Source organism: Epargyreus clarus, unplaced genomic scaffold (genome assembly GCF_041222505.1).
Source record: "Epargyreus clarus isolate Ecla_fem2 unplaced genomic scaffold, WU_Ecla_fem_2.2 ptg000003l, whole genome shotgun sequence".
NCBI lineage: Eukaryota > Metazoa > Arthropoda > Insecta > Lepidoptera > Hesperiidae > Epargyreus > Epargyreus clarus.
Genome location: NW_027332211.1, coordinates 9600505 through 9628347, shown reverse-complemented (window position 1 = coordinate 9628347; position 27843 = coordinate 9600505). Strand labels below are relative to the sequence as shown.

At 39.3% G+C, this 27843-nt stretch overlaps 1 protein-coding gene across 1 annotated transcript in view; it reads right to left on the bottom strand.

Moving 5' to 3' along the window:
• The window catches only part of LOC140753455 (lachesin), a 110434-nt gene extending 82863 nt beyond the window's left edge, over positions 1-27571 (bottom strand). The window contains exon 1 of the mRNA XM_073088066.1: positions 27121-27571. Coding sequence (XP_072944167.1) covers positions 27121-27283 — 163 coding nt within the window. The 5' untranslated portion in view covers positions 27284-27571. The remainder of the gene's footprint in view (positions 1-27120) is intronic.
• Between the last annotated feature and the right edge of the window lie 272 nt (positions 27572-27843).

The window sequence follows — 27843 nt, the reverse complement described above, 5'->3', positions numbered from 1 at the left end:
AATTCATTCATTATTATTTTATCAATATCTATGTCACGTTATAAATGTTTATATGTATAAAAATATACTTAATGTTATTTTACTATGCACATTAAGTTTGTTTTATGGTGTTACTTGGTCTGCTAATATAAATATCATTTAGAAATAAACAATGCCTCTGTACAAAATTTATACAATTTGGTTATTTCAAATATAAGTCACAGGCCAGTAACAGTTTGTCGTATATAAAATAAGTAGTTTGAAGATGGTAGAACTCTTTATGGTTGGAGTCCGGCGGCACCAACCCCACACCTATTTCTATCCAATAACAACAGTAGTAAGAGACACAATGTTCTGGTTTGAAGGGTGTGGTAAGGGTGACATATATTTATAGGGAGACATACATTTCAGAGGCGTTCCAGCTTAGTCCTCAGGAGTCTGTGATCTGTGACCGACAGTTAGGAATTTAATCCTATCTGGGGTTGATTATAGTCACCACTTACCATCAGTGCACCATCATGCATGCTCGTCTGCTACACCTATATTATATAAAAAAGTAAAAAAACATTACGGAATTAAAAAATGAACCACAATTGTTAACGAGTACAGGTAGCCCTAGCACACATTGCGTCGAGCGAGTAGTCACGGAGCGCCGCGGGCCGGTCACTCGCTTCCGCTACCAATTACGCTAATGGAATTTATTTCATTTCAAACTCATGCTTCTTCAACTGGAGTCCCCGCTGTGCACTTTGAGTGCTCTTATATTGAGACTCGACCGCCTACTTCAAGTTACAATTATGCAATAGTTCAACAACTATAACTGTTATTAACTTATTTATAGGAAGGAAGTTTTGACGTCCTAATTCATGTCAAAATAATTGCATGTACTATTAATATGTAAAATATACACTTTCGGTAATCTAACTTCTTCTTCTTCAACCATTATTCACCCAATGCTGGGTATAGGACTTCTCATGGTGTTTCCATGTTGCTGGTAATCTAACTATACAAATCAAAATATTACTATAATAAACTAAAATATGTTTTGCTCCTTTTTGTATTTTTTGGCAAATACTAATTTTATAAACACAAGAGTATAAAAAACATATTTAGCCAGATAACGTGTGATATCCCAACTTCGTAGGTTACAAGAATTTTAACTACTAGTGATGTTTAATCAATTTTGAGGTCTATGTTTACAAAGAAACAGAAAATCATTTTAGACTAAGTTCTATCGGTTTGGTAGTAAACAAAGACATACAATACATAAAATTTAAAAAGTTCTGTAGTTAAAAGTCTGTTCCACTATTGTGACTGTAAAGCTACAAGAAGTTTGTATTTCTGAGATCTAGTTAAAAAACAGCTAAAAACCCGTAAGTGCTCTTGTCTCGAAACTTGCTCACCTCTAAGGAAGTTCGCTTCAGCAACTAATATTAGTCAATTAGGTATTCAGAGCGCGCGCCGCGTTTGCCGACTGTGGCCTGTCCGCTTCACCTTATAATCTGTCCTATGTGCCCCGTATCTAACGATATCGAATTTGTATCAATTGTGTTATCCTGCGCAATAACTATTTGTCAGACCTGTTACTTGATATACTTTAAATCAATTGTATTTGTAATTAAATATCAAATGTATCAAGATCAGTTGGAAATGAATATTGTAATACGCCTGCCAAGTCTAGGATCTATACCTTACAAAACCATACAAATCATGTTTAATACTACTGTTATAAGATACAAATATGTATATTGGTGACGCTGTAGTAAACTACTCATGAAAACGACTACTTTTGAACTTCTTTTTTTGGTATAAATTTTCTTTGCAGAAAATGAAGAACAAAACAATAAGTAATGTAGTCACGTATGTAAGAACGCGTGATGTGTTCTAACATCTCCTATATAGGTATGATATCACACATTTTAATGTTATTATGAAGCCAATATCATTGACGAAACTGCTCTTTCTAAGACAGACATTGGAGGCTGGAGCGGCCGCAGACGGCCGACGCAGCGCGGGGTGTGCGGCGCGCGTCCTGAATACCTAATTGACTAATATTAGTTGCGAGGGAACTTCCTTAGAGGTGAACACAAAACTTTAGACAAAGAACACGTACGATTCTCACAAGGCCACTTTTTAAGTGTGGATGAATGGATTATACTCCTGAAACGAAGGACAAAATTGTAATCGTGAAGTTTTTGTATTTGATTAGAATTACCTTGGCAGAATTTCTTTTATTTTTTATACGGTACCAATTTCGATTTTGAGCAAGGACGCACATTGTCATAAGCCTAATAGTCTACTAAGTCTACTAGTAGTGTTGCGGACGGCGAATAAAATAGTCTTAAGTTGTGATTGTAAATTGTTTGTTAAATGCATAAATTGTTATTTAGTTAAGGTTTATGTTATATTACGTTTTGTTATGTACTAGAAATAAGTTTTATGTAAATAAATAAAGGAAAAATATAAAAACCCCTAGGATAGAAAGAGAGGGACATGTATGAGCGAGATAGCGTGTTAGAGAGAGAGGGCTATAGGAAGTGAGCGAGACGGGAATAAAAGCGACTGCTGCGTTAGCCCCCCGTCGGTTGTAACACTCACTTTGCCACTTAAGGTGGCTAAAAATAGGGTCCGGCACGCTCCGGAAAATAGAAGAATATTGTAAATGGTCAAGAAAAGAAAATACAGGAAGAAAAATTCAATTGGAGTTTTTATTGCAAACCCGTACTCAACATTGGTCCTTCGATCGGCGGATACAGAAAAAAGAAGCAACCAGCGCGTCTACAATGAACACACGAAGCAAGAAGACCCACTCCGAGTCCGGCATCGGCGAATCGGAGCACCCTCCGCCAGGTGGGCGGGGGCTGTTCCACCGTATATATGAAGAATCGCCGAGATCGCCATCGACCGCAGTCCTCACCGGGACGCCCGCCGGAACATCCGTCGGGAGGATCCCACCAGGAAGGGTCCTCGAGCGCTCACCTGTACGCAGCACCGCACACCCCGAGCACCCCACGTCGCAAGAGATACCGTCGCGCTCCAAGTCGCCTATATGCCGGCCCACGTCTCCGGCATATAGCGCGGCGCCCAGTATACGTTCGCATCGTTCGTCGGTCAGCGTCGCGGCACGAGTTAGGCTAGTCGAATACGAAGCGGAAAAGGAGCTAGCTGAATTAGAAGAAAGAAGAATACAACTTAAGAAGACGTTAGTAAAGAAGCGGCTAGAAGCGGAAATCTCTGCGATCGAAGCGGAAGAGGGGGGGGAAACTATCTGCGACCAAGAAAGAATACACGACTGGGTGAACAAGAGCCACGAACACGCCGGAACGCAAGTACACAGGGAACAGGAGGTCCTACCTCCCCCGTTAGAAGTACGGGGGGAGGAACGGCCTCGGCAGAGGGGAAGGGGCATCGAACAATTAGCAAACGCCTTAGAGAAGATGATGCACGTACGACCCCCGCCGCGGCAAACGTCGGAGCTCCCAGCATTCTCCGGGTCCGTCATGGAGTGGCTACCCTTCAAAGCAGCAGTAGAAGATTCGACGCGTCTCTACAAATTCAGCGCCACAGAAAATTTATTGCGGCTTCGAAACAGTCTCCGTGGGGAAGCGAGAGAGACAGTGCTCTCTCAACTGTACACGGCGACTCACCCGGACAGCATAATGAAGACGCTAGAAATGAAATACGGTCGACCTGAATATATCTTCGATAAAGCAATGGAAGAACTGAAGAGACTCCCCAAGGTCGGCAACTCCAGCAGCGAATTGAATGAATTGGCCATCAAGTTACAGAACGTCGTCTACACTATGAAGAGTGTGGACCACCGTGGTTATCTACGAAATCCATTACTGATAAGGGATGTAATGGAGAAGCTAAGCCCTCACCTGGTGAGCAAATGGGCGGAATACGCGGCGATCAACGAAGGGAAGATTGCATACAGCGACGAAATTACAATACTCTCGGAGTTCCTGATGGGTGAAGCAGACAGGGTACTACGCTACACGCACACGGCGAGGAACAGCGCTCCGGGGCTTCTCAGAGGGGAGAGGCCAGTAAGGAGGACAGCACCTCGGGAGAAGGTCTATTCTACGAGTGAATCGACGCGTGAAGAGCGAGCACCTAGCTGTCTACGATGCCAGTCTACAAGCCATCACACTCCGAAGTGCCCTCAGCTGAAGGAACTCACCATCAACGACAGGTGGAATTGGGCGAAGGAACAGCGGTTATGCTTCAAATGCATGACACGAAGACACAGTAGAACCACATGCAGAGCGAAGCCGTGCGGAGTCGACGGGTGTAGCATGCAGCATCACGCCATCCTACACAAGACTGCAGAGCCCGCCAGGAGGGTGGAGACTTCTGAGTGCACAGATCAGGGTGCACCCGCAGCGGTCATGAGCGTCACATCAAAGGTGGCACCAAGAGCGGTGCTATTGAAGACATGTGAAGTAAAACTCAGCGGTCCACGGGGGGAGATAAGGACGCACGCCCTCCTGGACGAAGGGTCTACAGTAACCCTTATAGATGAAGAATTGGCAAGTCACCTCACCAGCGGCGGACCGAACCAACCTCTAAACATAAGAGGTATCAATGAACAAAGAAGAATCGACAGCAAGGCGGTCAAGATTCAAATCAAAGGTCTACACGAACATGAAGCATACTCCGTGACAGCCCGCACGGTGAAGGGACTTCAATTGCATCATCAGCGCGTACCTCAGAACCTGGAGCGGTATGCACACCTGCGAGTCGTAAGGGAGAAAATCAGCACGGGGGAAGCTCGACCTCGCATACTAATAGGCACCGACAATTGGCACTTAATAGTGTCCCGACAGCTGCGCGCCGGCAAGAAGAACGAACCTGCCGCATCAAGAACAAAGCTGGGATGGGTTCTACATGGGTCGGTACCTAGGAGGTTCGTCTATCAGGACCAGGCGGCTGTGCTTCACGTCTGCACGGGCGACATACAGTTACAGAAGCTCGTCGAGTCGCATTTCGACGTGGACTCGCTCGGCGTATCTACGAAAGAGAAGATTAACAAGTACGACAAGAGGGCCAGCGACATCTTCGAGGCGACCGCCAGACGGAAGGACGGACACTTCGAAGTGGGTCTACCTTGGAAAACTGACAACCCCACACTCCCCGACAGCTACGAGCAAGCATACAAGAGGTTACGCACATTGGAAAAGAAGATGGAAAATGAGCCCACATTCAAGAAGGAATACAGCGCTCAAGTGGCTAACCTGCTGAAGAAGGGTTACGCAGAAGCATGCGATGGCAACGAAGAAAGAAGTAACGTCAAGTGGTACTTACCTCACTTCGCGGTTGTCAACATTAACAAGCCAAACAAGATACGAATGGTATTCGACGCAGCGGCCAAGATTAACGGAGTCAGCTTGAACGACTACCTGCTGGAGGGGCCCGACCTGTTGGCGTCTCTGATTAAGATCCTGTTTGGTTTCCGCGAAAAGAAGATCGCGGTGACGGCGGACATAGAAGAAATGTTCCTCCGAGTGAAGATACGTAGCGAAGATCAACCAGCCCAGATGTTCCTGTGGCGGGACGAGTCCAGTGAAGCCCCGCGCAAGTACAAGATGACGTCAATGATATTTGGGGCCTCGAGTTCGCCGTACCTCGCTCACAGCGTGAGAAACAAGAATGCCGCCGATTACGAAGAGGGATACCCGGAAGCTGCGCGAGCCATAAGGGAACGCCATTACATGGATGACTATTTAGATAGCTTTCAGTCAGAAGAGGAAGCTATAAAGGTCATAAGGGACGTCATTCATGTACACGAACAAGCCAGCTTCAATCTGCGGGGATGGAACTCCAATAGCCCAGCTGTCCTCGCGAGTATTCCCGACACGAAGAAATCGAAGAATGTCAACGTGCAACTGACGACACACCAGTCGGAGAAGACCCTGGGACTAAGGTGGAACCCGAGCGAAGACACCATAGGCTTCAATACGGACATTAAGAGGGTCCCCACCGAAGTCAAGTGTCAACAGCGAGCACCGACCAAGCGTGAAGCACTGAGCGCCGTCATGTCAATCTACGATCCCCTGGGCCTCGTAAGCCAGTATACGATCACCGGGAAGATATTGCTACAGCAACTATGGGTCAAGAAGGTCGGCTGGGATGAAGAGCTACCTAGGGAGGAAGCCGAAGAGTTCCAGCAATGGGTCGCCGGACTACAAGACATCTCGAACTTGGCCTTACCACGTTGCTACAGCCGCGACATGACTCCGAGCTCAGAGCTACAGCTGCACATATTCAACGACGCGAGTGAACAGGCCTACGCAACCACGGCGTATTGGAGGATCACCCATAAGGATGGCACCGTGGAAGTTGTACAAGTCATGGGCAAGGCTAAGGTGGCGCCGTTGAAATTACTCACGATTCCCAGGTTGGAGCTACAGGCAGCACTCATCGGGGCGCGTATGGCGAGCACCATCCTGAAGGAACACGAATGGAAACCAGGGCGAGTCTACTACTGGACGGACTCCAAGACGGTACTTCATTGGATAAGGAACGATAAGAAGAAGTACACACCGTTCGTGGCGCATCGACTGGCGGAAATAGGCGAGCTGTCCCAGGTGGAAGATTGGCGATGGGTGCCCACGGCCGACAACGTAGCCGACGACGCCACGCGAATCGAGACGAAGAGGATCACTGGCGCAGACCGATGGTTCACCGGGCCGTCATTCCTGGGCTTACCAGAGGAGGAATGGCCTACCGAAGCTACAAGCAGTGACACTTCAGAAGAGGCGGCGTACACCATCACCACAGACGACATCACGGACCGCATGGGCTGCCTGCCGGACATAACGAGGTTCTCCGCCTACAGACGACTCATAAGGGCCACAGCGCTAGTTCAACTCTACGTACAGAAGCTAAGAACAAAGAACAGAAGCCTGCTGTTAGAAGTCTCCCACATACAAGACGCCGAGCTGCGGTGGATACGACAAGCACAACAGGACTCCTTCGGCGAAGATCTACGTAGACTGCGGGCTGGACAGCACTTACACCGGCATAGTAAACTAGCGAAGTTGGACCCCGTCATCGAAGAAGGAACACTGAAGGCCCGAGGCAGAATAGGAGCCTCTAAGACGTCGACGCACTCGAACCGACCTATAATATTGGATGGTGGTCACCCCTTCACACGCCTACTAGTGATGGACTACCATCGAAACGCCGGACACGCTAACAACGAGAGGGTCGTAAACGAGCTGCGACAAAAATACGTTATATTTCGACTACGACCGACAGTAAGAAAAATGGCTAAGGAATGTCAATTTTGCAAAATAAGGAAAGCAACGCCGCAAACACCGCCACGAGGGGACTTACCAGAAGAGAGGACAAGTCCAGGGCATCGACCGTTCAACTACTGCGGCGTGGATTACTTCGGCCCCCTAACAGTCACTATTGGGCGCCGACATGAGAAGAGATGGTGCGCACTGTTTACCTGCTTAACTACACGAGCAGTGCATTTGGAGTTGGTGTCATCGCTGTCGACCGACTCGGCAATTATGGCACTCCGAAGGATGGCCGCCAGAAGAGGATGGCCACAGGTGATCTTCTCAGACAACGCAACGAACTTCAGAGGTGCTGACGTCGAGCTAAGAAACGCGTACCGGGCATGGGGTCCGGAGCTACATAACTTCTGTCTACAGTATGGAACCAGCTGGCGTTTCATCCCACCGGGGGCTCCGCACATGGGCGGGGCATGGGAGCGGCTCGTGCGGTCAGTCAAGACCGCGCTGAGCACCACACTGAACGAGAAGTCACCCAAAGAAGAAGTCCTTCAAACCCTACTGGTGGAGGCCGAGTACTGTGTCAACGCTCGGCCACTCACGCACGTCTCCGTGGATCCCGCCGACTCAGAAGCACTAACCCCCAACCACTTCCTGATTGGGTCGTCGACCGGGCTACCGCTGACGGGACCCTGCGAGGAAGCCGACCGCAGCGTGTGGAGAAAAGCACAGGCGCTGGCAGACCAGTTCTGGGGGCGGTGGGTCAAGGAGTACCTGCCGACGCTGATACCTCGAGGACAAGAGACAAGGGCATCACGACAACTACGGGTCGGCGACCTGGTCATCGTGGTCGACAACACGCTACCCCGCAACACATGGCCACGCGGCATCGTCGAGCGAGTGCACGAGGGACCCGACGGCATCGTTCGCTCAGCAGACGTGAGGACCAGGGGAGGAGTCTTCAGGAGGCCCGTGGTGAAGCTCGCCGTCCTCCAGATAGGGAGGGCTACGACGGAGCTGCGCCGGGGGGAGGATGTTGCGGACGGCGAATAAAATAGTCTTAAGTTGTGATTGTAAATTGTTTGTTAAATGCATAAATTGTTATTTAGTTAAGGTTTATGTTATATTACGTTTTGTTATGTACTAGAAATAAGTTTTATGTAAATAAATAAAGGAAAAATATAAAAACCCCTAGGATAGAAAGAGAGGGACATGTATGAGCGAGATAGCGTGTTAGAGAGAGAGGGCTATAGGAAGTGAGCGAGACGGGAATAAAAGCGACTGCTGCGTTAGCCCCCCGTCGGTTGTAACACTCACTTTGCCACTTAAGGTGGCTAAAAATAGGGTCCGGCACGCTCCGGAAAATAGAAGAATATTGTAAATGGTCAAGAAAAGAAAATACAGGAAGAAAAATTCAATTGGAGTTTTTATTGCAAACCCGTACTCAACAAGTAGTCTACTAGGCTTATGACGACTTTTAGGCAACATTTTTTTTTAAAGACGTATTATCAAATAATAGGTTCCTGTGAATCCCTTCTAATTGCAGTTTAAAATGCTTCACGACATTCTAAAATTTACAAAGGTTTGAAATAGCGCATATCAACTGTCTAAGCCATTATCAAGATTGGCAAATCCCCCGGGACCAAAGAGGGTTTACAAAAGAATGGGGCACCTTTAAAACTTCAATTTTCGGCTCGCCTCCAGCATTCATCTGTTGCAAGCTTAAGTTTAGAGGTTCATTGAACTACGAACTATTTGTTTGTATTATTCACTTTGTCATTGCAAAAAAACGCGAACAAATTTATCTATGAACAAATCGGTTTAATATGAATAACTGTAAAAAATCCTAATCCGTGTTTGTTTTCATTATCATCATCATCAACCCATTACTGTCCCACTGATGGGAACGGGTCTCCTCTCAGAATGAGAAGGATTAGGCTATAGTCCACCGCGCTGGTAAAGTGCGAATGTGTGCGACTCCACATACCTTTGAAAACTTTTTTTAACTTTTTTTAATGCAGATTTCCATACGACGTTCCTTCACCGTTAACGCAAGTGATAATTAAATTCTAATACGCACAAAACTTTGAAAGTGAGAGGTGCGTGCCTACGATTTGAACCTCGGACCCGTAGTCTTTCTTTTAGTCGAACCAAACATACCTGTGCTTGGATACAGTTATTATATTTACATAGTTTTTCTTTAGTACAGGAAAGTAGAAGCTTCCTTTAAAGCACTCTTGGCCGTTACGACTTTTATCGCAGGAAATCTCTCTCCTCTCTGCATAATTCATCGCTATGAAGTTGAAACCAAAGTCGTAAAAGAAATCGCTCTATGATTTCATGTCTTCGGCGAAAAACTTTCTACTTGTCTTTCTTTTGAACCAACGGACGTGTTATGGTAAACCGTTGCAGTCTACGTTTTATGGACTTAGTACTTACATTATCGTACAAATGTCAATTGTTCTTTTATTAATGTTTGCGAGATATGAGCTTAAAACACTTTTACATTACATATGGACAGTATTTAAAACTCTTTATCCCGTAAAAGTCAAAAAGGTTACGAAAATTATAAAAGTTTGGTAATCATTTTGTATAAATTGATTATTAAACTGAAATCATTTATTTTATTTAATTAATTTGAAACAGTATTCTGTATAAGTACCTACAGCATATTTTGTTCATAAATAAAATAACAAATTTAATTTAGGTAAGTGCGCAAATTAAAATGAACATACGAATGCACTTAAATATAATTGAGATTCACTTGACTGAGCTTTAAACGACCACAAAAACATTTTATTGTCAGTACAATTATACAAAAGCCCTATGAAAACGTAAATGTTACCAAAGTTGAAACATTAAATCGCAAAACTAGCCTTCGACCGAGCATAATTGCTGAGTGGTTTCTTATGAACTTATTTTTGTTTTTGCATCCCCAGAATCCAACGTTTTGTCGGGAGCTTTTACAAGAAATGCTTTGAAGAAAATTCCAAAAATATTTCAGATTTACGGGAACAGACTTATATTATTTTTTTCTGTTGTGTTTATTCTCATTGTATGTTTTTGTTTCTTTATGTGAATACAGTAAACATGCTAAATCACTTTTATAATCTATTTTATTAATGTGTGAAAAAAAATGTTGTATTTAACCAAACTGAAAACAATATCGCGAGTACGAAATTATATGAGATTTAGCATTGTTCATTAATATATAATATTTGTTAACAGTTATAATAAATAAGGTAAAAATGTTTTAATTAAGAAGCTTTTTTAAGCTTTTATACATACTCAGATGAGAAATAGATCGCCAAAATAATTTAAATTTTAGCAGTTTGACTGAATGAATTTTATGAGATTCACGTGTTTCACATTTTATGTGAAACAGTCTGTAGAATATAATTAAGCTAAATAAAAATAAAATTTATTTAATATGTTGCGTAATACTCATCAGTGTTTTAAACATATATTAGTAAAAAAGATACTTCGCCGCCTTGAAATTGAATGAAGCCACAAACGGCTGATTTATCAGTTATTATTTTTTAATTCTTGACAAATAAAAAACATTTTTAGAGAAAATTTACGAATAAATAACTATTACTGCGTAATTTATATTATAAATAAATAAGTATTTAAATATGTTTAGGGACATTTTAGCACGATGAGACGTGGCAAAACTTTTGTACGCAACTATTTCAATTCTCAAAACTGGTTACATTTTCTTGTTAGGAGTGAGTAATCTTTACTAAGATATGGTTTTAAACGATACTAAAATTACATTGTTAAATCGTTTTTTCAATGTTTTTGTACGGTACATTAGACAACCACAATGACTAATGAATACAGTTTTTAACGAATATTGGCAAATATAAATATTAAGAAGTTTTTTTTCGGATCAATATTCTCGTTACTGACAGCGACGACAGACCTAACAAAGCAAATAAACAAATAACTAAACTAAACGAATTTTGGTAATTTATTTGAAGTTTAAGTCCCTTAAATTGAAAATACAAGTTGGACCTCCTTGTCATATCATAAAGTCGCCTGCAGAAATGATTAATTTAGAAATATAATTTCATTAGCTTTGTCTCGTATACAGACCGAGGATTGGCTTTACAATAATAATTATTTAGTACAATCCCCAAGATAAAGAGAAATTTCGCTGTCGTCTGACATTTTTGTTAAATTATAATTTGATTATCTCAGACTTAATTTATGGTAACAAAAAAGCAAGCGTCCATTTAAGCAAGCTGCTGCCAATATTAAATTCTTAAATCTTTGTAGAAAGGTATTGTCGGTAAAAAGAAATTATGTTCGTGAAATTTCCGCTTTTTTATTTAATAAATAATACGCATCCCCTCTTGAGCCGTAAGCCGGTTCCACTGATAGGCAGTAATGCTTCTGTTTCCTGTCTTGGTATACCAGTTCAACCACAGGATTATTACGCATAGCATCTTACCCCTTTTGTCTCTTACTCGTATTTAAAAGATGAAATAAAGAGACCTTGCAAAAATAACTTAAGAAATTGTTGATTTAATGACCTGACTATGTTTAAAAAGTAATAATATGTTTAGGGTTTTAAAAGTATGTATTATACCTAAAAAATAATTAATAAAAATACAAATGTATTACTTAAGTATCCCTGTAAAAAACACTATACAGTCATTAAAATCACATTCAAATCAGTCAAGTCATTATTGAGATTAGAAGAATATTCGGCACATGGGACGCGCTTATATTAAACCTACCCTATTTTGAACAACCCATTCCAATAATTCGTTGGTAAATTCTCGCATTTAGTATATAACTACCATAAAAGCACAACTTTATCTCATACTAAAACAATCACAAAAGGTTCAGCTGTTTTATGGTTTCCGATTATCGCGCAGATTTATATTCAACAAAGCAGATATCTTTCTGATTCAATCTAAGTAACGTATTATAATACAAATAAACGCAATCTCCCCATGAAACGAATGCCGCCTAATCCCATAATAAATCATCATTTGAACGAATAATCATCATAAAGCCAGCCGTGGTTGCGCGTGGAGAGCGACGACGATGGCCGATCGGTCCCATACATCATGCTGCGATTACATGTATCAAATAAACATTACGGCTCGCCTTCTCGTATTATATGGAGGGAACTTGTGCGGTTTTACCAATAACGGTATCGATATTTTTGGCAGAAATACAATTTGATGTGTCCGCGCTAGACGTGCTGCTAATCACGACGTATGAGATGTGTGTGTGAAAGAGAAATGATTGGCCAACTACAAGTCAAATCGAGGGTTCCGTAGTATTAAATATTCATTTCTTTTAAATTTAATACAATTAAGACGTAAGATGTAATAATAAATGTCTTCCTATTACGGTTTACTAGTTTGTACGAAAAATGGTTTTAAACTGAGTTTGTATAAGGACCCCTCTTTCTTTTCAAAGTTATGATGTTAAGTACAATCGAAACATCAATAAATAACGTACGATTGCCTATCTAACGATTCCAGCCCCTGAAAGTCCTTAGACTTCTTCAGAACGCACCAGAAAACAACGTCAAATGCATGGCTATTGTAATACAGAATTTTATAATAACGTTATAAGGATGGTATTTGCGATTCCCTAAACGCATGTCGCCTGGTTGTCCCTGCTGGGCACGGGTTACCCCTTAGACCGAGAAGGGATTAAGGTCATAGTGTACCACTATAAGCAAATGCGAATTGCTAGATTTCACACACGACGTATTTCACAAACGAGTATAATACGTTGGTTATACAGAATTGCATACAACGAACGATATTACCTACGACTTCACCGAACCAGGCAAGGACACATTTAGAATGCACATATATTTCATTTTAATATGACGGTAGAAGCTTGTAATGTCGGATTGAAATTAAATATACCTTCCGCAGACGTCTTCCAGGATATTGAGGTGGAATATGAGATAGAATATAAGTTTCAATATGGAAATCAAACCCATGTAAGAAGGTAAATGCACAGCATTGCGGGGCTTGCAAATAATATAATATTTCGTATCACATCGATGATTTTTTTTAAAGATTGTAGTTGAAAGTATGCTTGCAGTTCTCTACAGGAACAGGCTCTACCAGAATCACAGCCGATCACAAAAAACGGCTTTGTGATCGCTACTCCTGAAGACTAATTTAGTGTAGATATATTAAGTCAGCCAACATGTTTCATCTTTCCACCGAAATACAGAACAACTTTACGCTAGAAATATTCTTAGGTGTGCCGGATGTAACTTGATGATGATGATGATGATGATGATGAACTATATTGACCTAGCGTCAACATAAAAAAAAGTAAAATGTTACCTAATAACAAGAAGATTGAATGATTACTCGTGCTCTAATAAGTATAGGAGAACCCATCATGAACCTCTACATCTATTTCTACATTGTAAAAGCTACTTTGGTTTGAAAGTTTGGAAAAGGAAAGGCAAAAAAAAAATTCTAATTTGATAACTATTTGCCAACTATGGAGACCTCTCATTATAGGATTTTTTAAACCAACATGATTTCTTGACGATGTTTTCCTTCACCGTCAGTAAAAGTCTTATTAATTTAACGATATTTATATTAATTCTTCTGATTTATTTGAACTCGTTGACACTGGCGTGGAAAGCTGTATTATTTGTAATAATAATCAAGCATAATAATATTTCAAATTTGTAAATTTTTGTTATTGTCAATTCTTGGCAATAATTGTCACATGTCGAACATAGGCAAAAAATCATAGATATAATGCAAAAAATATTTGAAATTGACTATTACTAATAGGCGTAAGTCTCATCTCGACTACGAGTCAAGTACCTCTCAGTATAATCAATACCACTCGAAATTCAAATCAAGGGTCTAAAATGAGCAACGTGTATGAACAATAACATTTATCTACCGTATATTATAAACACCCTATTCGGTAGGGGCGTGAGGGGATTTTTCGCCTCTCCTACCCTTAGGGTAAAGGTACCTCAAAGGAATACATATTAATGACATCTTTAAATATTTTTGGAACTTTATATTTTTTTAATATCTCATGTAACTAAGTTTAATGTAAAATGTATAAATAATAATATGCAAAGAGATTAAATCTATAGGATTGTAGAGTGGACAATGTCAAAATTTTCATACAAAATCTTTCATCCCCCGTAACTATATCTTCGTTTTAGACGGATATAAATTTAAGTTGTCATACTGCCACCGGTAATAATCCGTGGATTTCATTTCATCTTCACTTTAAGTTTATTGCTACAATAAATATAATTGAAGGTATTTTATTGTAAGTTGCCTATAACTATTACCAGCAGATTTTATGTAATAACCCTACAATTAGGCACTGCTACATTTATTGTGCCAGTGCACTCATTTACTTGAACTTATTTATGATTATTATTATTTTTTTATAATATAGGAGTAGCAGACGAGCATGGAGTCCACCTGATGGTAAGTGGCTACTGCCGCTCATGGACATCTGTAATCAACCCCAGATATGATTAGATATTCCTACCTGAGGTCGGCCACAGATGCGCCGCTAGCCGTGAGGACTAAGCTGGAACGCCTTCAAACCGGAACACAGCAGTGCCTAACATTGCTGTTATTAGGTAGAAATAGGTGTGGCGGTGGGGCCGCCGGTGTCGAATCACAAAGGGTTCTACCACCTTCAATTTGTATACTTTTAGATGTATTCACATTAAATTAATTGCAAAACCTATGGACATCTAAAAAAGTTTTATTACTGCACCCTAGCGCTCAACATCCCTATATCCCATTTGCATAGTTGTTAAAAAAATTAAATTAGTTATTTGAGATATTGAACAGATCAAAGTATGGTACGGTGGCTGTGGACGTGAATTCTAATGATTGGGAGGGTGACAGAGGTGCAGTCGCCGAAGGGCATGACTAAAGTGACCACACGTCCCGTTTGGAACAGGACAGTCCCTTTTTTCCGTTCTTCGTCTCTGTAACCGAGTAATCTTTGTCATGCAAAATGTCACGTATTCAAAACGCTGTCAAAACGGCGATGGTGATTGAGGTGAATATGAAAAAAAAACATGCCAAAAGCTTAACTTTTTAAGTCATCGCCAGTTTTTTTAAAAAAAATTTCTTCTTCTGTCAAATGTAAAAGTCAGTTTTACAGTTTAAGTCAATAGTACATTTTATGTTGCACATCTTTTCAAATTTGGTAAACAACATTTTCTGTTTTTTCTTTTATTTTTAATTAAGAATTTAGTCAAAAGTCATTATCGTACAGAAAATACAAATTAGCGTCTATATTTAAGCTGACCATAAATAAATGAATGTCCCATTTTGACACAATAAATACATGGTCACGTCAGGCATACCCTACGCGTCTACGAAATCCGCAGACGATATCAATGATTGCGATTAAAAACATGCATTGCTTTTCGTTGTGCTTAGATGTCCAATTGTAAATGTTTATTAAAAGTCAAATTATTGACTCACATTTATGATAGTTAGATTGTATTAAAATATAATTAAAGGTGGTAGAACCCCTTGCGGTTCGACTCCGGCGGCACCACCGCCACGCCTATTTCTACCTAATAACAGCAGTGTTAGGCGCTGCTGTGTTCCGGTTTGAAGAGTGTGGTAAGGGAGACAGACTTTTCGGAGGCGTTCCAGCTTAGTCTTCAGGGGTAGCGGGGCATCTGTGGCCGACCTCAGGTAGGAATATTTAATCCTTTCTGGCGTTGATTACAAATGTCCATGGGCGGCAGTAGCCACTTACCATCAGGTGGACTGCATGCTCGTCTGCTACTCCTATATATATTTAAAAAAAAAAGAATTAATTAAACAATGACGTAATGAAATGATGTACAAAATGTAGAAGGATGTACCTTTCGCCGAACACCAAATATTGTCATGGTGTGTGCGTGTACAAGGCAAATACCGATCCTATGCTAATGTTGAATGAATACTCGGGTTTATTAGTCTGCGTACGATTGTTGTATTTAAACTGAACCAATTATACATTTTCTGCAAACAAAATTATCTCGGAGTATTAAATGTAATATTAAATAAATAATAAACTCGTAGTTAATCGAGCTACTCACTAGAATATTGACATGACAAAGTCATGGGTATAAGCTTTTATCATATTATGTAATTATATTATTGACTATCATATTTAGAAATATTCACTCACAGATCCAATAACACTGTATCGATATCACCACTGGTTACTTAAATATCATCATTTTTTTTATAGAATTAGAAATAAAAATATGTGTAATTTGCACTTTACTTAAGTATTATGTATTCAAAATCGTTAATATGTGAAAAAATCTAAATAAATTAAAATTGTATATACAAAGTAAGCTTGTATAAGTTTTAGTGCTTTATGGCCACACATACACTTATAGGTACGTATAGTATGTACACATATTTATGTGTGCGATCTCTATCGGCACGGAGACGGTATACGGACGCTCCGTGAGACTCCGGTACAAATAAACTCCTTGAGCCCCGGGGGAATTCAGTCGCGAGTTTAATGCGCTCACCGACTTCCACGTAGCTACGAAACAATGTCATGTTTTGGATTTTGTTAAGCATGTTGCTAAAATTATATCAACAATGACAATATTCCCGTTTTCCTTGAATTTATTTTGTATAAATTTAATTTCTGTCAATAAATATTTCATTACAATTATTTGAATCTGCAATTTCCATAAATTTGTATTTTAACCATTGTCAGTGATTTTGCAAATTACAGATATGGTTATACTTCAAGCTATATGGTTAGGTTATCGATTTGCCTTTCAGAAATTTCCGGATACGATACCCGGCCATGCAGATGTCGAAGTAATATTAAGTAAGCCTAGATGTAGGTTTCTATCCAACGAGCTAGATCAGTACAGGATATTTCTATAAGTCATTTTAAAATATTTGAATTTAATTAAATATTTACTGAAACTCAAAAGTGCTTTTTATAAACTTTGTTGCATAATGCTATTATTAAACATTCGTAATAAAGATAAATATAAAATCAGTCTTCTAGCAAAATAAAGTTAATTGATTAAGGGAGTGGAAAAGATTTTAAAACATGGTATATTAAAGGACACCTTACATTCCCTAAATTTAATGCTAACAATGACTTCTAAATAATATCATCATCAACTCATTAATGTCCCACTGCTAGGCTCGGGTCTCCACTCAAAATGAGAAGGATTAGGCTATAGTCCATCGCGCTGGCCAAGTGCGAATTGGTAGACTTCACATACTTTTGATCACATTTTTTTAACGATTTCTCAGGTATGCAGGTTTCCTCACGATGTTTTCCTTCACCGTTAAGGCAAGTGATAATTAATTTCTAATACGCGCAGAACTTTGAAAAATCAGAGGTGCGTGCCTGGGATTTGAACCTCAGACCTCTCGATCCAGAGGCCGAGTGTCTTAACCACTAGACTATCACAGCTTCTGTGCTAAAAAATATAGTTTCAATTAAATAATATAATCAACACGTATCTACCGAAAACTTACAATAGCGTTGTATGTCTCCCGACACCCCACTCTGTAAACATATTGCGAACAAGAACGTGTTGTGTATCCGGAAACAGTGATCAAAGTACAACTAGTTACCTAGTTCCTTCAGAGAGAAGTTTTACGTTGTTTTTTTTATACGACTGAAGGAAACGAGCTTGCAGGCAATCTAGTAAGTAAGGAGGTAAGTAGTCACTACCGTGCATGGACATCTGTGAGCTATTCCATATAGAACAAGTAATCTGCCTGAATCTAATCACACATGTGTAGCTTCTTCTGAAAACTAAGTTGATTGCCTCTTAGTCAGCCGTCATCATCCTTCTGCAAAACCATAGACATGCTTCAAACTAGAAATTTCTTGTTTTTTTTTATAATATAAGAGTAGCAGACGAGCATGCAGTCCACCTGGTGGTAAGTGGCTACTGCCGCCCATGGACATCTGTAATCAACCCCAGATAGGATTAGATATTCCTACCTGAGGTCGGCCACAGATGCGCCGCTACCCCTGAGGACTAAGCTGGAACGCCTCGGAAAAGTCTGTCTCCCTTACCACACCCTTCAAACCGGAACACAGCAGCGCCTAACACTGCTGTTATTAGGTAGAAATAGGTGTGGCGGTGGTGCCGCCGGAGTCGAACCACAAAGGGTTCTACCACCTTCTTGTTTGTAAAAAGTATGTAATGGAAGTATTTTCAGAAAAACTAAGTTGCCAAGATTCGTAGTTAAGTTACCATACCACAGACCTCAGATCCTATCACAACACCTCAATGAAACCAAAGATTGCTGCTCATTCTAGTCGATAAGAAGTTCTACGAGAGAAGAACTTTATATTGAAGATAGAGTTCTTGGAAGTATAATTACATCACAAACTAAGAAACATTAAATTTTTAACTTTAAGAAATAGGGTATAGACAGGAATATAATCTATCATAATTAGGAATAAATAATTTGTAGTCACCATTTTTTTTTAAGGTTTACTATTATTGATTTCATTCATATCATTTCATTGTAGTTATAATTCTCTGTAAATTCAAAAGATTTTACTTCCATTCAAGTCCTTGTAGCACTGTCGCTCATATGATTTACAAATAAAATATTGATTCGGTTTCAACGTCGTCGTTTAAAAATTTATTTTTATAGGAACGGTAGCTGCGCGCCCCTAATGCTCGCAAATTAAAAGGCGCGGTGTTCCCGAGGGACTCCTATTTTGCGTCGGTAAAGATTTGCGGAGGGTCCCGTGGGCTATTCTGTACGGTTGACAACTCGCAATCGATCATTAATTACGTTTAGTATGTAATATTTACGCCACATGTCGCATTGCTTATGCCATGGCGAATCCCCTATTCTTTTTCATACATAAACACGTGTTTTATGAATGAAGACTAAATAAAAATAAAAATCGTTATTTTTTATTTTATTGTAGGAGCCACTGAGCGTGCAGTCCTCCTGATGGAAAGTGGAAACTGCCGCCCATGATCTTTTAAAATCAACCCCACGAGTTGAGTAGGTACTACATGAGGTGGGCCACAGATGCGACGCTACCCCTGAAGACTAAATTGGTATGCTTCATATACTTAAGACTCTCCCTCGCCTAGCAAACTATTGAAACCATAACACAGTAGCGCTAACACCATACTTCTAAGACAAAAACCGAAATGTGGTCGGAGTCGAACGACGAAGAGTTCTACCACCTACAAAAGCTTGCTTTAAGCGCTTATTGTCCTACGTAACATTATTTGCACATTCAAATCACGTATTCGATTCACGTCGAATCACGTGGAATGCTATTCAAACAGTGCTAATTAGTTAAAAGGTATGGCAATGTTTTGCACGAACGTAACTTGCCAGTCAGGAAAATGTAATAATTCTGTGCAATCATACAGACGGGGATGAGAAGCACGTGTGTAGATAAGCATCTGCTGAGTGGTCCCCTTGTGTTTTCCGATCGCGCGTACTGTCGCTATTAATTCCTGAACCCTGTCACAAAGCTAATACACAGGCTTGGACGTAATGTGATGTATTTGCAAGTGAAATGCTATAAGCATCGTCTACTCGCTACTACGGATATACATATTCATAAAGAATGGATATTATGTAACAATAACCGGGCGTCGGTTACGCATTGGTTCTGTTTTGTATTTTGTCTGCGATAACTTCATCAAGCATTCATGCTATTAATATGTGATTCTGTGATTTTGTGTATAATTTTATGTTATAGAAGTGGCGACCGAGTATATATAAATCCCAGAATCCGAGATGTAATGATTTAAACGATTTTTAGTGAAATAAATATGTACGCTATTTTCACCTGTTATGTAGATTTAATTATGATGTACGAACGATTTAAATTGAAGAAGAAAGATTGAACAATTATAAGTTAATTATTTGGTGGTATGGTGCGATGGTGTATCTTTTGTTGGTGAACCTTAATTAAATAATACGATTAAAGTCCTATTTTAGGTAGGTTACAGATACGTTTTTACCCCCGAGGACGATGTCTTGTATGTCTCTCACTTGTACCTTATTTACCAGTCTAATTATAACCGGTAATAATATTACCGGTCTAATAAGAATTATAATATGATTTATATTATTTAAAAACTAGTATACGTATGTCAGCGCTATTCGATTTACTGACTGTTCGTATGAGCCACGTGTATGTGTGTAGATGTAGCGCTCACCGCAACAATTTAGTACGTAGACCACAGAATTCACGTGATTAGTGGATGTCAATCTGTGCCCTTATTTGCATACTTATAGCTTATATATTAACTTCGTTCTATCAAGTTTGATATGATTCCAAAGAAAAATTCAATAGATGTAAGTCTCTCCACACCTTGACTTTTAAAGACAGTCGGCCCTAGAAATGTAAATTGAGGGGAATCGTTAATAAAAATTCCGGGCTGAAACAACAAATTAAACGAAGCCGAGCCACTCGAAAAGCCATAAGTACCTACTCATCTCAATTGCCATCGATAAGAAATCCAAGCCGTGGCAATGTATTCCGGGCACGTTTCGGCTCACGGTTTTTTCTCGCAATGCCGCTATGGCCTTTAAAACGAATTGACTCTTAAATTCTTCAGAATGAAATGTTGTCTGAGTTTTATTAAATCGAGTGTAACCATTCCTGACATTACGCAAATGGCGGGCCCTCCCCTACATCTGTCGCAGGGATGCACCCCCTTAATAAGTGTTAACGCTCGCCGGCTGCTATGAACACTCCGTCCCGGCTTAAGCTAAATCTCTACAAATTCTTGATACAAATTAATGCTGTGGGAGGACTCCACGAGCGTTCCTTGTAATTTCATTTTGTAATACCACGGCGCACCCACGAGCGTTAACGTTACAATACGCGAAATTTACTCAACATATTCCGGACCAGCTCAACAATTTCTACGTATATTGCTTGTTGTTCCTTTTATACTCAAAACTCTTAAATCATATAAACAGTAGTTTCCAAAAAGTGTTATAAAGAATTCCAAAACCTATACTTAGTATTAAATTATCAGCAAAGTAGTGACAATAAATGTTATATTATTAAGTTAACCCAAGTTTACAATGTTATTGTAACGAAATTGTGGTAAACACTGTGTATTACGCAAACCAACTTTAAGCATTAAGTCACATTAAAACTGATGTACAACAGCGATCGTAGGTATAGCAATATGTTTCCATTTTTCAGACCATTAACTCTGGACAATAACACGGCTACGGAGCGGGCGAGTAAAATAAATGCCGGGCGAAATAGTTCGAAACTGGTATCATCGTTGCAAATGTAAATGAACAATTAAAGCGTTCGCCGTGGCCAGGGACAATGATGATAATTATTTTAGTTTGCTGTCAGCGCGGTTGTCAGTCGACGCGGGAGTCCGCCCGTCCGCTGGAATGCTCCTCGGACCCCTATTTTCCCCATTAAACAGCGACACTTCTGCTGTTCGTAAATTATTATCAGCTAGCGCTTTCATTACTTGGTTCTGTAACAAAGGAACTCTACAAACGTAGGCTCACCCTGATTTAACTTCAACAAGTTCGATTCTGCAGCGCCTCCACCTATTGTTCACGGTGGTTCATATTAGAGTCGAGGTGAAATTTTGATTTATACGTTACACTGTTATCGGCGGTTTTAAACGGCGCAACTTCGATGAAAGGATTTCATTGAAGTTAGTTACGATCTAACATTGTCGTTTCTAACAATGAGTGCAGGGTAGAATGCATATGCATTTCCAATTCATAAAAGCTCGAACATACTGCCATTAAGTACGTTATGTAATTTCTTCTTGGTCATATTACATTATGTTATTGTAAATTTCTTTAGAGTACCCTTTTTCATTAGCAAAGGAGCATACAGGTCATCTGATGGCAAGTGGTTTCTGCCACCCATAGACATTCTAAATGGGACTGAAATCCCAACTCCATTTGGCAAAGGGAGATCTCCGCCGGGCTAGGTGATCTTGCCCGGGGAGTGGCCGTGCTCCAACAGTCTCAGTTCGGAGTTTGTATATATGCAAGATTCTTAGAAAACTTCGATAGCGTGATTCAGAATACTAGTGGCGCCATCTCTTGTCGAGTAGCGGGAGGTCGCCACATCTGTTAGGCTAAAATGAATAGAACGCCTCGTATCAGTATAATATTTATAGATTTTTTTTTTTATAATATAAGAGTAGCAGACGAGCATGCAGTCCACCTGATGGTAAGTGGCTACTGCCGCCCATGGACATCTGTAATCAACCTCAGATAGGATTAGATATTCCCATCTGAGGTCGGCCACAGATGCGCCGCTACCCCTGAGGACTAAGCTGGAACGCCTCGGAAAAGTATGTCTCCCTTACCACACCCTTCAAACCGGAACACAACAGCGCCTAACACTGCTGTTATTAGGTATAAATAGGTGTGGCGGTGGTGCCGCCGGAGTCGAACCACAAATGGTTCTACCACCTTCAAACTTCAATTACTACAACATACGATATATTTACTACATAACACATACGCACTTAAATATTTTGTAGACCTGAGTTTAAAAAAATAATATTGCTTGGATATTTTATTTAGTTTCACTAAGTGTGCCTTCACCGTTAATGTACAATACGCGCGAAGTTATGCACTTCGATTAAACAGAAGCCTGGGATTCGAATGAGATTATCAGAGCGAAAAACTTAATTTCAAACCACTTTTTGCATTTACATATGATGTATTTCTTACATAGATGTACCTAGTGTAGATAAGATTCAACCGGGGTTAACAAAAACTATACTATGGCGACATATTTTGGGATAGTAAAACGCTTTGTCGTTCGACTGCGGAACTTAACAGCAGCGGTAAGCGCTGCCGTGTTCTTATTATGACTTAGTTATGTAGTCCACATATCCGTTTAATACTTTTTATATACAATATACGAGTACCAGATTAGCATGCAGTCCACCTGATTATAAGTGACTACCGTGGAAATCTGAGGCTGGCCACAAATGCGTCGCTACCCCTGAGGACTAAGGTGGAACGCCTCGAAAATGCCCCACTAGCCGTACCCTTCAAATCCATACACACTACACATAGACACCCCATCGCTTAGCACTACTGTTATTAGGCAGAAAAGGTGTATCTAAGATGCCACCGGAATCAAACCACAGAATGAGAAGTAGATTTGAAAGTGGTAGACTTTCAAACCTACTTCTGTATTACATATATATTTTTACACACACGACACGTTAATTTCATGTCATCGAACGCACATTCGGGAACTCAAATGCCTACATATCAGTGGACGGGAGTTGCGGGGGACGGGTCCGCATTCGCCAGTAGTGGAATGCTTTCAGCGCGTAATTCAGTTAAACGTGTAATTTATGACTATCCAAATTACTGCCATCACTACTACTGCACATCTGATATGATACTCAACAATGAAATATTTTTATATTTGCTACTTTTGAAGGTACTGATGCGGTTAATGTTGTAAGGAAGATATACTTTTTCGAGGCATTCTTAGTCCTCAAGGGTACCGGCGCATCTGTGGTCGATGTCGAGTAGAGAACTTATCTTATCTGGGGTTAATTACAGATGTCCATGCGCGGCAGTAGTCACTTACCATGAGGTGGCCTGCATGTGTGTCTTGTAACCTAATTTAAATGAAAAACACTTTTGCATATATATCTACACATACTTACAGTGATATAAGTATGTACTTTGTCCACACATATACGAGTATACCATAACATTGCATGATAATACACGACACATGTGTACACACAAGGACGTAGTTTTAGCGTTGTTTAGTATTTTTAAATTACAATTTGCGCGAATAATCAATTAATTCTTGTGCAGTAAAGCCTAGTGTAGCAATGAATCAAAGTCAAGCCAAGTCAAGGAAGTCATACAATTTTGTGAAATAATTAATTCATTCATTCAAATAATAATAAGGTTCACCGGTCAATCGTAAATTGAACGGTGAAGCATACATTGTTAACGGCAAGCAAAAATTCATAGTTAAACATTTTGGTACTTACGTAGTTAGATGCCGTTGATAATCAGAATAATCACACCACCATAGTTTTGTTAAAAGAAAACGTAAATACGTTTTCTTAGAAATCATTTTATTTTAAACTTAAAACCGCATTGAATTAAAAATAAGACTACCTACTTATTTTTCTTATTTTTAGGTTTCATATTTTTCTGGCTAATTCACATTTTTTTAAAGAATACTATACTTAACTATACAAAACCAATCAAATATTGAATACCTATGTCTATTACACAACGTATATAAAAATCGAATATCGAAAAAATTAAACAAATAATCTTCTTCAAAATCTGATTAGCTATGATTAAGTGATTGATAATAAGTATTTCTAGTAATTGTCTAATTGTATCCCTAGAGAGTAATTTACCTTTACAACTTTCAAACATAAAATAGAGGCAATAAAAATGTGTACATAAAAGTTTTTTCGATTTATTCTTTTGATGACGAATACAATCTAAGTAGGTGTTGTTCTAATTCGTCACCGCCCACAAGTAACCTCGATAAAATAACGGAGAAATGCTACAAATCTCTTAATACTTATATATCTTGTACAATACAACCACATAAAAACGATCAAGGGAAATTTTTATAGTACAGGATTTCTAAAAAAAAATGTAACGTCATGAAAACCCAATTATCATTATATTACGCAGTTAATTCGAATCAAAATCATCCAAAAAAAGTAAGTGATAAAAGTATATATTAAGAACTTGTTCAAAAGTTAATATTTTAAAAATATATACTCAACCTCCTAAACTACATTTTTAAATGAAACTAAGATTATGTTAATATTTAAAAATAATCAAGAAATTAAATTCAAATAACACCTACAGTTAACTAATTTCATTTATCATAGCTACGTACGTCAACCATATCTGCCACCGCAATCAAAAAATTACGTAATCAATAATTACATATCATTTGTATTTCAACTACACGATAATACTATTATATTATGTATTTGTAACACATTTCTCAAAGCATTTTATTAGATGCCTTCATAGCTTTTATTTAAAATTTACTACAGTTAATAAAAATATGAATGTGTTACTTTATAATAAACGATAAAATTGTTATAATTAGGTATTAATTTGCTTAAGAATTCCTACGTTATCTATACTGTAACGTATACTTAGTTATCCATCAAAGTCCATTCGCAAGTACATTACATATATTCTTTATCCATTACAAATATAATTTTATCCAAAAATGTAATTTGAGGAAAGGAAAGATGGGCGTAGATATTACTCTTTATCATTACAAAGACCATTTCACATCAATAAAATTTTATTAATTTCTAATATCAGATAACTTAAAAAATCTGTGACCTAAGCCCTGATATGGGACTCTAATCGAAGTAGTAGTAGTAGGACGGTAAGTGAAAATTCATACACTACTTTAAACAGTGAATATGACGTATCGTAACTTATAACATAGATACTATTGTACATACGCATATGTTAATCAACTATAATAAATACAATAAAGTTTAATATTTAAAATATACTTGACAGAATAATTGTATAATTAGTAGAATTTCTTGTTTTACTTCAAAGGCACCACTATAAAACCTATTTCTGTCAAATAACGCCACTGTTGAACGCTGCTGCGTTCTGGTTTTAAAGGGAACTTAGTCCTCAGGGGTAGCAAAGCATCTGTGGCTCACCTTAAGTAGGATTAATATTCTACCGGAAGTTGATAACTAATATCCATGGAAGGCACTAGCCACTTCACAGGAGGTAAATTCTATGCTAATTTTCCGCTTCTATTGTTAAGTAATTCATGAAACTCAATTATTACGAGTACATAAGTAATAAAAATCTTATCCTTGTAATACCTACATGCAGCTTTATTACAGATTACTATGTATTCAGCAATAAATATTATTTTCGTTAAAACATAAACTATATAAGTAATTTGTTAATCAAATGGTTCGATTCACGAGTCTGTTTCAAAAAATAAAATAAAAACCACCTAACGAACGTACATATCTTACAAAAAATCATACGCATTATAATTTTGTAACGACGTTTGTACTACCATATTTCTTCCGTCGGGCCTTTTGAGTAACACAACGTTATAATGTAACTTTTATGGTTAAGTTACATTAAGTTTTATGGTAACAATTCATTTGAACCTAATGAAATTTTAAAATATTAGGCAAATGATAATAATTAATAGAAGGACCCAATTTTCAATAAGTTTGAATTCTTAAAATTAGTTTTATTTTTTGGGATAGCCTAAATAGGGATAGTTACTTCAAAGGCATGATATAGTTTTTGAAATTGCATCAACGTAGTTATTTTGAAGCTTTTTACACAATATAAACTTTTTTACCTAGGGCAACCAAGGACACTACATAATAACAATTTAATTAATAGTAGTGTATGTTATCACCATAGATTAGTAAATATTACTCACTCCTAACAAGAAAATGTAACCAGTTTTGACAATTGAAATTGTCACTATCATCTATTTTTGTTTGAAATTTATTTAAAAAATGCAGTTTTTAGATTCTCCGCACTTTTTCTTCGATTTCGTGTTTTTGCACCACTTAACTGCACATGACGCCATAGTTCCGCGTAAATTACACTATGACAGCCAATAAATGGCTGACACGTTGTCAGCCGTTTAAGCCATTTAATGGCTTCCTTCAAGCACAAGTCGGTGAAATATCTATACTTATCTATGGTTACCACCTAGAAAAAATATTTTAATTGAAATGGGAGTGGTAAACAATATTCGTATTTCTTTAAACAATTCTGTATAATTTAGGCCTTATTTAATCCTTTTAGGGCCTCTCTTATCATTAAACTTTAATGAAACAGTAGAAAAACGCTTTATGTATCAAATAAGGATAATTACGTACCTGAATTGGTAAGGGAATTATCGCCGAGCCCAGTAGAAGTGTCTACATCGGCGTGCGCTCCAGCGGCCGCGGCGATCAGCAGCGCGCATGCCCACGCGCAGCCCGCCACCGACAACACGCTGTGCGCGCCTCCCCAATCTCTACGCTCTCGACATTGACCCATTTCACATCACCAATTAAAACTTCAGTCAAAAAAATCACAAATATTTAAGGTTTCCCTGTTCCATTCTAAAGTTCAACTCAAACTTTTAAAAGTTACTCAAATTTATTTTAAGCTCCGTGCTGAATAGTTAACTGAAAAGTTACAAAAAGTTTTGCTGCAACTCGAACGAAGTGTTTTGCGGGATGACGAGTCACGTCGGCTCTACGTAGAGGCGATCGAGTGACGAGAATGTTGCGGCGTGGTCGCGGCAGCACTGGCCGCGGGTCCACATTGCGGCCACGACCGGCTCCTTCGGAGTCACATCGTCTCACACCCGGCTGCGAGGAGGGCCGCTGCGCGCGCACGCCCCTCGCCAACCAATCGTGCTGTGGGGGAGGGCCCGCGCGTAAGACGCACGGAAGTATATGCGAAGGCCTATGTACAGTGATGATAGCGGACAGGTGGTTTCGCGGTCGTAATTAGGCATTTGATAAGTTATTGCCAGGTACGTAAAATACGTTTAAACCCCCAAGTGATTAAGATAAGACCGCCCAAAGTCGCCTTTCTTTCCTACGTAAGTG